Source organism: Wolffia australiana, chromosome 4 (genome assembly GCF_029677425.1).
Source record: "Wolffia australiana isolate 7733 chromosome 4, ASM2967742v1".
NCBI lineage: Eukaryota > Viridiplantae > Streptophyta > Magnoliopsida > Alismatales > Araceae > Wolffia > Wolffia australiana.
This window is the reverse complement of record NC_135838.1, coordinates 10,500,151-10,512,458: the sequence shown is the minus strand read 5'-3', so window position 1 is coordinate 10,512,458 and position 12,308 is coordinate 10,500,151. Positions and strand designations below refer to the sequence as shown.

The window sequence follows — 12,308 nt, the reverse complement described above, 5'->3', positions numbered from 1 at the left end:
CATAAGTACATTCTTGACCTATTAAGAGAAACCGGAAAATTGGATTGTCGACCAGCAGCTACACCAGTGGATACCAATGTTAAGTTAAAGGCTGCACAAGACGACAGAGACGCACCGGTGAACAAGACTTCTTTTCAGCGGCTTATTGGCAAGCTACTTTACCTTAACCACACTCGGCCGGATATAGCGTTTGCAGTTAACTCTCTAAGTCAGTTTATGAATGATCCTCGGGAATCACATAAAAAAGCAGCAGATCACATCTTAGCGTACCTGAAAGGGTCAATTGGACTTGGACTACTATTTAACAGAGGAAATGAGCCAAGTGTATCACTCTACACGGATTCTGACTACGCAGGATCGTTTGAGGATAGCAGGTCTACCTCCGGGTATTGCAGTTTTATCGGAGGGAACCTCGTCACCTGGCGTAGTAAGAAACAAAAGGAGGTTTCTTTGTCGAGTGCCGAAGCTGAACTCCGAGCACCGAAGAAGGGAGTATGTGAAGGAATGTGGCTTAAAGGTATCTTGCAGGACTTAAGGGTGTTCCCTGACAAAGGGATGATGCTATACTCTGACAGCAAATCGGCAATTTCTATGGCAAAAAACCCAGTTCAACACGAAAGGACGAAACATGCACGGGTGGCGCGCCACTATATGAGGCAAAGTATTGATGAAGGATTCGTTATACCCCACTACATCCCTTCCTTGGAGCAAATTGCTGACGTTTTTACCAAAGGCATTCCTGGTCCACAGTTCCAAACCTTAGTGTCCAAGTTGGGCATGATTAACATCTATACCCAACTTGAAGGGGGGTGTTAGATCATGTGTATTAAGTTTGGTTTATCAAAATGTACTATTGGGCCCATATCTTATAAATGGGCCCAACCATTGTAAAATATGACCGTTGATTCCAACGGTCATATTCCTCAACGGCCATATCTTATAAAAAGGAGACATGTAACATCTGGTGGGTTAAGTTGTTTTTGATCAATAAAATTATCTTTCTTTTCTACTCTTCGGTGTTCCAAAATCACAGTTATTATGAGAATGAATAAGGACAGAAAGTCTGCAAGTTAAAGAAGGCACTTTATTGGCTGAAAAAGTCTCCAAGAGCATAAAGACCATGGGTTGTCATCAGAGTAATGGTGAACATACACTTTCTCTGAAGCACGATGGCGCAGGTAAGGTATCAATTCTATAAGTGTACGTTGGTGACATTATTACTGCATATGATGATGACGTCGAGAAACAACTGTGTTGTATCAAGCTAGCTGAAACATTTGAAATTAAGTCACTTGGAAAACTTAGATATTTCCTGGGTATTAAAGTGGCCTATTCTTGCCAAGGAATATTTATCTCACTACACTTATATATTCTTGATCTGCTCCAAGAAATGAAGATGAGTGGATGCAAACCCACTCCTCTACCCATCGATGGAAATATGAAATTGGGTCTTTACATCTACTTGAATCATACAGAGGTTGATTGGGAAACTCATTTACTTGAATCATATAAGACTAGATATATCCTTCGCAGTTGGGTTTCTGTGCACATTTATGGATAGTAAAAAATCTCGTATACGGACAACTTATCGGGTATTAGCGTATTTGAAGGGTTCTGCAGGGCACAGAATTATCTTCAGTCGAATTAGTGGCACCAATGTGGAGACGTATAAGGATGTAGAATATGGAGCTTCAGTGGTAGATAGAGGGTCTTCTACATGTTATTGAGCTTTTTTAGGAGGAAATGTGGTTACACAGGGGAAAAAGAAATAAGTAGCAGTTGTATTATTTAGTGATGAGGCTGAAATAGAGCTTTGATAGTGAAAAGAATTGGTTAAGTTGGAAATCTTCTTGGAGAAATTGGAATAGCTCAGAACAAGCCCACAGCCGTGCATTATGATAGCAAGGCTGCAATTAATATTGCTCATAATCTCGTTCTACATGATGGACCAAAGATAATGAGTTCATTATGCATTGGATCAGGGAGAAAATCGACCTCTATATGTGAAGTCATCTAATCAAGTTGCAGATGTGCTTACCACAGGACTCTCTATATCTCTCTTTAATTGTTTGCTGAGGGAGCTGGGAGTCAGAAACATATATTTATCGATTTTAAGGGGGGGGCTTTTGGAAGCAACTAGTTCAGTCCAGTCTATTCTCCTTTAATTATTCTATCCCGTTCGAATTATTTATCTGTATTTCCGTTTCTTTAGTCCTTTGTACCTTAATGGGTCCAATGAGACTTGGGCTCACTTGCAACCCTGTAAGTATGGAGAGACCTTAACAGTCTGTATGGAGATGAATTTTCATGTTTTCCATTCGTGTTCTTTCTTAAACCTTAACAGTCTGTTAAGGTCACCACCAACTGGAGTCTCACAAAATGAGCAGTAAATTCATGGCCGAACAGACTAGTCTCCTTCCCAACCTTTATTCCCTCTGAAACCAGTAAAAAATAAAGCCTACTGCGTCATGTAAGATAGTGTACATCTAAGTGATCCTTCCCTTGAACATAACTCCATTACAGTGCAGCCACCCCACGCTCCCCAACAATCCTCCACGCCCCCACCCACCCAATCGATCCCCAACATTTTTCATCGGATGTCACACCCACTCCTGTTAGCTTCTGAAAGCTCCAAAATGCCTGGGAATATGAGCACTTGAAAAACAGATGAAAGTAATTTTCCTTGCCTTGTGTACACATGGGACACTCTGGAGATGCATCTGGATGCAAATGCTTATGGAGGGCCCATATCATAGCTCGCCTCCTGATAAGCAACCATCCAAATATTTTCACTTTTGGTAGAACCTTCTTTTTCCATAAACGTCTGCCTGTACAATTGAATGAGTCCTCCTTCGGTGTATGCTTTCTGAGCTTCTTGTACACTTCCCTAACCGAAAAGGATGGGTCGCTCCATCCCCAGCCATTCTGTGTCGCATCTTAAGGCCTCGAGTATAATATCACCTGCTGCATTCTCATCAATTCCTCCACCTTTTGGTCTTACAGAATGCCTCCGAAAATTGGATTCCATGTGTTGTCTCAGCAGTCTCATACTGATGCTTGCGGGTTCCAGGTTCGGAGGAATAGACGTGGAAACTCCTTTGGGAATGTATCTGGGGCTGACCAGTCATCTGTCCATTAGAGGAATAATGCTTGGTCCCACACTCTGGCATCTTAAAACCTCTTAGATTTATGAAACGATCAGTTTCATGCCCTGCGAGAAAGTGAATGCCCGTCTACATGGAGCTACCCACCATTCCCAGTTCATCTCCTTTTCGGTAAATTTCTCTATGTCAATTCATCCATTCGTGAAGCAGTTCTTTTTTTGGCTTAATTTTCCATTCTGGAATGAAATATTTTCCTTTCTGATTCCTTGCATGTCAAATCCTTGTTCTGCTAGTTCTGTCCTAGTAACTGTTGTTCATTGGTTTTTCTTTTCAGAAAGAGAAAAAAAACTTGCAGAACTTAACCGGAGTGTATTTATTCAATGTGGGGGATCGTGAGCCTCTTGACAGGTCCACGGCAAGTTACCTTAAAGAGTTCAGTAGAATTGAGGGTAAGCTCTGTTACATATTTTGCTGTGTTCACATTACCTTAAAGACTTAAGTAGAATCAAGGGTAAGCTCGGTGACATATTTTCCCTCTTCACGTTCCAAAGTGATAAAAATGAAAGATCATAAAGATGTATGAGATTAGACTTTTTAAGAGTTTCATTGGTGTATTGGCACAAATTTTGTTCATGAGCATGTCAAAGATGCTCTGTAATGCTGGTCGCATTGATTTTTCTAAGAGTTTCATTGGAGTGTCCGCAGAAATTTCATGCATGAGCATGTCAAAGGAGCTCTGTAATGCTGGTCATGTTGGTTATCTTTCACTTAGCTGTTATCTCTTTTATTGCAATTTATCATATCTGTATCTCTTTTCTTCCAAAAAAAAATCATATCTGCATCTCCACATTAACGTCTACAAAAAGAGAATGGAAAATTAAAGATAGTTTAAGACGTTATTTGAAACGTCTAGATTTTTTGGGCTAGCAGTGTGATGCTGATTTATCATTGTCCGGTTAAGACATGGATTTTACCTCTCTACTGTTTATCATGTTTTTCTGTAGAAGTTTCCTCTGGGAAAGTGTAAGATTTTTAGTTGAAAATTAATTTATTAACTGCCTTCAACATTTTTTCCTCACATGTACACCGAGCTCAGAAAAATTTCTTAAGGAGATAGGGAGCTGCTACTGTATTTCTGCTGTTTCCAAGGAGAACACAATCTATAACTCGCTTTGGGTGGCACAAGCATTACTGCGAAAAGGGTATTTACTATTTGCCTCATTTTTTGCAATTTTTTGTTTGTTTTTACTTTGAATCTAGTCTTGGCTCTTAATTCCAATATTTGTAAGTGATCCCAGGTCTTTGAAAACATCCAACAAGAGAATTCTTTTGTTTACAAATGAAGATGACCCTTTTGGCGATGTCTCTGGTCTAGTGCAGAGAGATATGATCAAAACTACCGTGCAGCGTGCAAAGGTTTTTGATTTATTTCATAAGTTTCATTTCATATATTTGACTGGCCTCAATTTTCTTACGGTTATCTCATCTTATCGGTTTTTTGAAGGATGCTCAAGATCTTGGCATATCAATCGAAATTCTTCCAATGAGCCGACCAGATGAAAAGTTTGATGTCTCCAAGTTTTATGCGGTAACAGATCTTACTCTCCATGCGATAGACATATGAAGAAAACTTAATGCTATCTTCAATGTGCTGGCCTCAGGGAATGCTTGGACTGGATGACAAGGAGATTTCCCATTTTGAATCATCTGCAGTTGAAAGGTTCGAATTTAAAATATGTACTCATATTTTCCTTGCTTTTGCATGCACCTTTAATTTCCTCTAATTAGCGCTCCTTATATTGGATATTGTGGGAAAATGCCATGAAGAGAGAGGCAGGGCGATAGGGGCCCACCACCCAATGAGCCAAAAGAGATATGATGAGAAAATTACTAAAGAGCTCACAGCTGTGCCCTCATTTTTGTATTTGTAGGAAAGCTGAGAACTCTTAATACCCATAAGAAAAAGGACACCGCCATGCGGGCAACTGGTTGCCCCCGTCGAATCTTGGGCAACCGGGACACGTGGAAAAAAAACTACGTGTCGGCCCAGGATTGGACCAACCGGTTGGCCAATTTTTTTTGGCGCGCTTCTTTCGCGCTCTCTCTCTCGCCCATTTCATTTTACTATATTCTCTCTCTCTTCCCGGCGATTCTCCAGTCTCCAGAAAGCCCCGCCACCAGTCACCGCTGCCGTCGCCTTCTTCTCCAACACCGTCGAGGGCGACATCACTGTTGGCATCACCACTCCGGCATACGAAATCACCACTCCGGCATCACCGTAAGCTGATCCCTGCATACGAAAGCTTGCACGAGGCCGCTGCGAACATGCAGATAGATGACAGATCCGAGTCTTTGGAATCGTTCTTGCGGTTGGAAGTGGAATTTTTCTCGATAAATTTGAGTCATTCTGTGGAGAGATTCCTCATCTTTGGGGTCTGCGCCTGGAAGACAAACAAAATCATGCGTCGTTTGAGTAGTTCTGTGGATAAATTTGGGGTTTGCAGATAAATTTGGGGTTTGCGGATAAATTTGGGGTTTGCGGTTGGAACTCGAGTTTCGTTTACACCAAAAAGTAGTTCTGGTTTAAAATCAAAATCGATAAAACCAGAACTACTCAAAATCACGAGTCATTCTGTGGATAAATTTGGGGTTTGCGGTTGGAACTCGAACGACCGCAAAATCACGAGTCATTCTGCGGATAAATTTCATTTACACCACAGAATGACCGCAAACCCCAAATTTCTCGATAAATTTGAGTAGTTCTGGTTTAAAATCAAAATCGAAGACAAACAAACCACGCGGCGTTTTACACCGTAATCGAAGAAATCCTTTGCTGCGCCAAAGTCACGAAATCACCGTAATCGAATGACCGCAGAACTACTCAAAATCACGAGTCATTCTGCGGATAAATTTCGTTTACACCACAGAATGACCGCAAACCCCAAATTTCTCGATAACTTTGAGTAGTTCTGGTTTAAAATCAAAATCGAAGACAAACAAACCACGCGGCGTTTTACACCGTAATCGAAGAAATCCTTTGCTGGGCCAAAGTTCCGAAGACGAATTTGAGATTCAAACTTTCAAGGTTTGTCTCGTTCACCAGTCCGTAAAATAGTTGTTCAATATATTTATGGACACCGCTACGCGGGGGTTGTTTCGCCGGAGAATTGCCAGGCCTTGGAGAATCGCCGGACGAGCATATTTTTGCCGGAGAAATGAAATAAACCATATTTTTTTGGAGTTCTTTTTCCACATGTCCCGGTTGCCCAAGATTCCTTTGGGGCAACCGGTTGCCCGCGTAGCAGGGTCGTAAGAAAAAAGCACTTGACATGTTATTTTCTATGTTCCCACAGTTTTGAGTGTTATTCTTTAACTAAACTCTATGTCCTAGGTGATTTTTCTGGCGCTAATGAATCACATTTGTCCAATCTAGGCTTGAAGATATGAGAGAACAACTGAGGAAAAAAATGTTCACTAAGCGCAAGGTCAAAACATTTTTGTTTTCAATTTCTGATGAGATCTCTATTGAAATGAACTCATATGCGTTGATTCGTCCCACTGTACCAGGTATCTTTCTGTCGTAATACTGATGTAAAATTCCTTCGTCTAGTGAAAAGTCGTTCTTTTTGATTCTTTCTTTTTCAGGGGGGGTCACTTGGCTTGATTCTGTTACTAATTTACCTCTAAAGGTAAGCTAACTCCAATTTTTGTCTGAACTTTTCCATTATAATGACAGTGTGGAGAAAAAATATGCTCTGTTTGATCATCAAGCCTCTGGAATGGTTGAAACTGATGAATATGCTAGGAAGGCTCTCCCAGTAGATGTTGTTGGACGAAAGGAAGCAGACGCAAGATTGGCTTTTAGTATGGTGTTTTATGCAAATTTTAATCTTCTATCTTCCTCTCCTCCGTTTAACAAAACTTTACTAGTGTTTCTGGGTTGTCCATTTTCATCTCACGGATGAACACATTTTTACGTATCCTGATAAACATTTTGATCGTAATTTGATAGGCAAACTGAATTCAATGAAATCATTGGTGAATTGGGTACTTTTCTGTTTTTGGGGTTACATTGGGTGTTTTCTTTTTGCCAGCGAAATATCTAAAATTATTTTCATATGTAATCACATTTTAAGAGAACCTGTGTTCCTTCCCCTCGTAATATATTGCTTCTCTGTCCTTTCAGCCAGAAAGGTCATTCATTTGTGAGGACACTGGTGCTCTGCTTCAGGAGCCGGCCAAACGTTTCTTCAAATACAAAGGGTTGATGCCCATACTTGCAGATGGATACCTTTGCTGCATATTTGGTTCATATGTTTGTTAATTTTCCATGCTTTTATGTGATCTTATGTATCTATGTTGATGAGGCCATTGTCATTTATATTTTTTTTAGTATTACATTATGTTATAACCCCAAGTTGTAACTTCAAACTGTCCCCAACTGAAATATCAAGTCATGGATCCGCACATTGTTCTGAGGGTTGACCGGAGAGGATGGAAGAGAAGAAAGGAAATGTGGGAGAGTGGAGTCATCTTGCGGGATGGATGACACTGTGCAATCATGAAGGAGTCCAGATATGTGCTCTCAGGAATGGACATCTACTAGAGGAAGGGTTAGAAGGGGAGGCAGAGATAGTTAGTGCAGGGGAGCACTTACAAGAAGTCAAAAGCTATCTTCTCTCCCTTGTTCGCCTGCTTAAGAGAGCCTGAATTTTGGGCCCGTCCAGGCCCGTCAGTCATCCCGTTGAGTGGGCCGGGGGTCGACATTTGTAGGTGCGAGTACGTATTGCATCACATTGTCAGTCCGATGCTGGTTTAATGCAATATTTATCCGCACTTTAGTTCATAAAAGTCCATGTGAGCGATGTGTTACCATCTACTCCCTCTAGTAGCCCATTAGGGGCATTATCGTCTTTCCCATTCCCTCTAAATATGTAGCCCTTCTTGTTGGAGGGTAGGACTTTAGTTTACAAGTTGTTTCCTCTCGGTAGCTTCTCTCTCCCTCGATGACGTCCACTCCGTCGAGCCCATTCCTTCCAGCGACGTCCACTCCTCCGCTCCTCCACTGCCCTTGTCCCCTCGACGTCGACCTTTCTGCCAGGGCCAGACTGTTCACGATACGATCCTGGCAGGAACGTATCACAATGGTACCTGTTACTGTTTCACTTTACTTGTCATTACGGGTGTGGGTAGATGAGTATGGGTGTCTGATTACCCTATATCATGGGTTCATGGTATTGAAACAGCAAACTTTCCCAATTAGGGTTAACAAAGTATTCTTTGATCCTTAGCTTCTCTGAGTTAGGGTTGCAAGAGTTGGCAGTGGTTTGAGATGGTATCACATTGATCTTTGATAATCTAAGATTGTGATCTAGAGCCACATATAGTCATGCTTGAAACGTTGGGCAAACGACCATCAGAAGAACTCTTTCCTAAATATTTTTGACCCCATACCATCATTCAACAAATTGAACCAGTGATTGACAACCGATACATTCAATGATCAATGATGTTCAATGTAGTGCAGGAAAGGGGAATGAGAGGGAGAGAGAAACGAGAGGTTCCAGGGGTAGAGAAAAACGGAAATGATGAGGAAGGCGAATGGTCGCCGACTAACAGTTGCTGCTTGGCAGGGGAGACAGGCCTGCGAGCACCAGAGAGGGAGAGGCACGACTGGGTCAGGAGAGGAGGGGAGTATTCGAGAGGAGAGGGAGCACTCTATTTGAATATCCTGCCCTAACCTCCGCAGAGGTGGGGCTTTCATCGATATCTTCCTGTGCTGGACCTGCCCGTCTGAGTTGGGATGTGGTAGGGCCTACTTCATTGTTGCCATAAGTTTTTATGGCAATGATGCATGCCCTTTTGTATGCTGAGGAGGGCTCTCAAAACTCACTAATATCAAGAGATAATTCACGGATCTGCAAGACTCCTATAGCCCTTTTACAACCACGGCATCCCCAGAAATTGTCATTGGCCACAGGTTTCTCCAGATAATCGATAACTCTTAATCAAGAAGAAGAGCCTATGAATCTTTGTGGGAGGCCATCCATGAAGTTGAAAGGCAATTCCCAAGTGTCTAAATTGAGGACAATTTGGTTCTCAGGGAGGAAAATATTTTGGTACGAATCTCCAAGGAATGACCTGATAAAACTGTTACCATTATTGTTACGATCCACTCCATCTAGTAAGCCCACTAGGGGCATTCTCGTCGTTCGCATCTCCTTTAAATATGTAGCCCTCCTCATTGGAGGGCAGGACATGAGTTGTTAGTTGTTATTTTCCTTCCAGTAGTCTCTCTTCTCTCGACGACGTCCACTCCGTTGAACCCACCTCTCTGCGACGCCCACTCCGCCACTTCCTTCCTGTTCTCGTTCCCTCGGCGTCATCCACCCCGCCAGGGTTAACCACGTTCTCGATACGATCCCGGTCGGGATCCTATGAAAAACACATGAAGCAAGCTAGTCATGGGCAAGTGTACTTGGAAGGAAGAAGATTGATCCTATTTATTCAAGGGATCTACTCCATTGAGTGGGCTCGATTTACAATTACCTCAAATTTCCTTGGCAAGTAGCTGGAGTGCGGGAGATCCTCCCAATCCTAAACCTCTCCTCTATTTTGCGTTCTGTTTGTTGATGAAGTGCTCCAGCAATGTCAGCAGCAATTCTCCATCTCTGTTCCCATTCTCTATTGTTTGTTCGATAAGTTCTGGAACTTCTCATTCATTGGACATCAATAATTGGATTGCAATTTCAATTTACCAATATATCCCGAGCATATCATTCTCATGAAATCACTGTGGGAACTCATTGTACCAAGTTCACGTCAGATAGTGGAGTTTCTTTCTTGACATTAATTGGAATAATAACAGGTCCACTCCTTGACAAGCTTTAACGACGATCTTGTTTCTTTCCTGTTCTTAGCTCATCCTTTGAAATAATCTTAGTATACCTTTTTTGTAACTTTTTTCTGATGTGTATTTTCGCCACTCCACAAACTTTCTGGTGTTTTGAATTGAAACCTAAAAATTGATAGACTAGTTTTCATTAGAAAATTATGTTGTGAAGGCATTGTCTTCTTTTTTCTGGCTCAGGTTCATGGTTTATTATTGTTTGTGTTTGATTTCAGAGAAAAGATAGTCTTCTCCATTGATGAGTTATCTGAAATAAAAAGACATGCTCCCAGTCGTCTCCGTCTTTTAGGATTCAAGCCTTTACATTGTTTGAAAGATTACCACAACTTGAGGCCATCTACGTTCATTTTTCCAAGTGATGAGGTATTACCGCTAAAGCCTTTAATGAGATATACTTTAAGAGATCATTTGTTACTGAAGCATTTTAATTTGATTCTTTGGTAGAGTAAACGTTTTTCTGTTCTTAAGCAGAGGGATTACTGTTTATTTGCTTTTTTTTGGCATTTAGTCCGAAAATAATTAAAATCATGTTAGCTTTGTAAATTTAGGTAGTATGCCATGTTTGACTTGTATTCTGGGAAGAAATAGTTATAACCGAACAACTTTTTGATACGATCCCAGTAAGAGTATATGAAAGAAGAAAGAGAGGAGGCCAGAAAGGCAGCGGGCCAGCTGGCGCTGAGCTGGCCAAATAACCACCCTTCTTGAAAGGGTAGTTAGTTAGGAAATAAAAGACTATAAATAAGGAGCGAAGGGGGAGAAGAAGGGGGACGGAGCATTTCGGGTTTCTTGAGCAAGGGGGTCGGGAGGAGCAGAGCTGCATTCGGCGAGCTGCCTCTACGGTGATCTTGAGAAGAAGATTCGAAGGCGACGTGGACTTGTACCAGAGTACGAGGAGCGGAATCAAGATCCTTCTGTAAGTCTTAAATTCCAGCCGTTGCTTTTTTCCATTTGGGACTGCATCGTATCATTGGTATCAGAGCTACGATCCTGGCCACAATGACGTTGAAAGAAGTGGAAGCGAGATTGGAAGAGAATGAGGCAGAGTTGGGCGAGCTGAAGGTGGAGCAGAAGAGGATAGCAGATGAAATGAAACTGATCCGCGAAGAAGCCAGAGAAAACGGTGAACTGCTACGACAAGTGCTGCGTACCCTGGCGACATTGAATCAGGGTAGCACATCTGAAGAACGAGGTCCGGAAGAGGAGATCCCGAGAAGCCATGGCAAGAACAAGAACCAAGTACCGGGGGAAGTCGAGACGAGGAACGACACACGATCTGGCAATCGGAATATGGAGCATATCCAACAAGTTAGAAGCAAGATGGAAGCGCCCAAGTTTCGAGACGATGTAGAAGGCTGGGTGAGGGTATGGAGAGGTTCTTCCAAGTCCAAGAAGTAGTATCGGAAGACCGGATCGATGTGGCAATGGCAAATTTGGAAGGCGAGCTCTGCAGTGGTACCTCTGGACCACTGACAGGTACACCTTTCTCGGTTGGAACGATTTCAAGATCCAGATCGGGAAACGGTTCGATGAAACGCTAGCAGATAACATCAAACATCAGTTTATGGATATCAAGCAGACGGGGACAGTGAAGGAGTACCGGAAGGAGTTTGAAAGGCTATCCGTATATCTACCTCCGATGCCAGAAGACATAATGTACGACATATTTTTGAAGGGATTGAAGACAGAGATACAAACAGAGATGGATATCGAAGAATTTGTGGGACTAAGAAGACTTATGGATTTAGCGCTTAAAACAGAGAAACGACTCAAGGCCCTTTGGCAAGCCTGGGAGAACCATAGTCAAAAGGGGGAAGACCACCAAATGCGGGAGTACGCTACCAGGAGAATCACATTCACTCGGTTCAGTCTACAGGAGCAGGAGGAGGAAGTTATCATCAGAACAAGACTAAAATACAAGAGAACACTCAAGGGACACCAGCGTATAGAAGGAAACTGATGTTAACAGGAGAAGAATTTCAAAACGCAGAGAGAAGGGCCTCTGTTATAACTGCAACGAGAAATTCGGCCCGGGACATCGATGCAAGAAAACTCTACAAATCTTGATTGTGAGTGAAGAAGATCGGGATAAATCGGATCCAGATACGGATGCCATTGTGGATATAGAGGCTAACGACATACCACCAGAGTCCCAACTGCTATCCGCACGTCTCATTGAACTCTATGGTGGGGTGGACCAACCCAGGGTGCATCAAGCTGAAAGGGGAACTACGAGGCAGGGAAATCACTGTATTAATTGACAGTGGAGCTTCCCATAATTTTCTTAGTACAGC

General features: G+C 42.3%; 1 protein-coding gene across 3 annotated transcripts in view; it reads left to right on the top strand.

Annotated features, from left to right (window-relative positions):
- KU70 (ATP-dependent DNA helicase 2 subunit Ku70-like protein) overlaps positions 1-12,308 on the top strand; it is a 28,775-nt gene that overhangs the window by 8,503 nt on the left and 7,964 nt on the right. For 2 of the 3 annotated variants that reach the window (XM_078573689.1, XM_078573688.1), the window contains exons 4-12: positions 3,439-3,553; positions 4,201-4,306; positions 4,403-4,520; positions 4,609-4,692; positions 4,766-4,824; positions 6,538-6,671; positions 6,750-6,793; positions 7,291-7,367; positions 10,230-10,377. In XM_078573689.1, the coding sequence (XP_078429815.1) occupies positions 3,439-3,553; positions 4,201-4,306; positions 4,403-4,520; positions 4,609-4,692; positions 4,766-4,824; positions 6,538-6,671; positions 6,750-6,793; positions 7,291-7,367; positions 10,230-10,377 (885 nt within the window). Of the gene's footprint in view, positions 1-3,100; positions 3,276-3,438; positions 3,554-4,200; positions 4,307-4,402; positions 4,521-4,608; positions 4,693-4,765; positions 4,825-6,537; positions 6,672-6,749; positions 6,794-7,290; positions 7,368-10,229; positions 10,378-12,308 lie in introns of those variants that run through there. The other variant, XM_078573690.1, reaches the window with a different exon arrangement.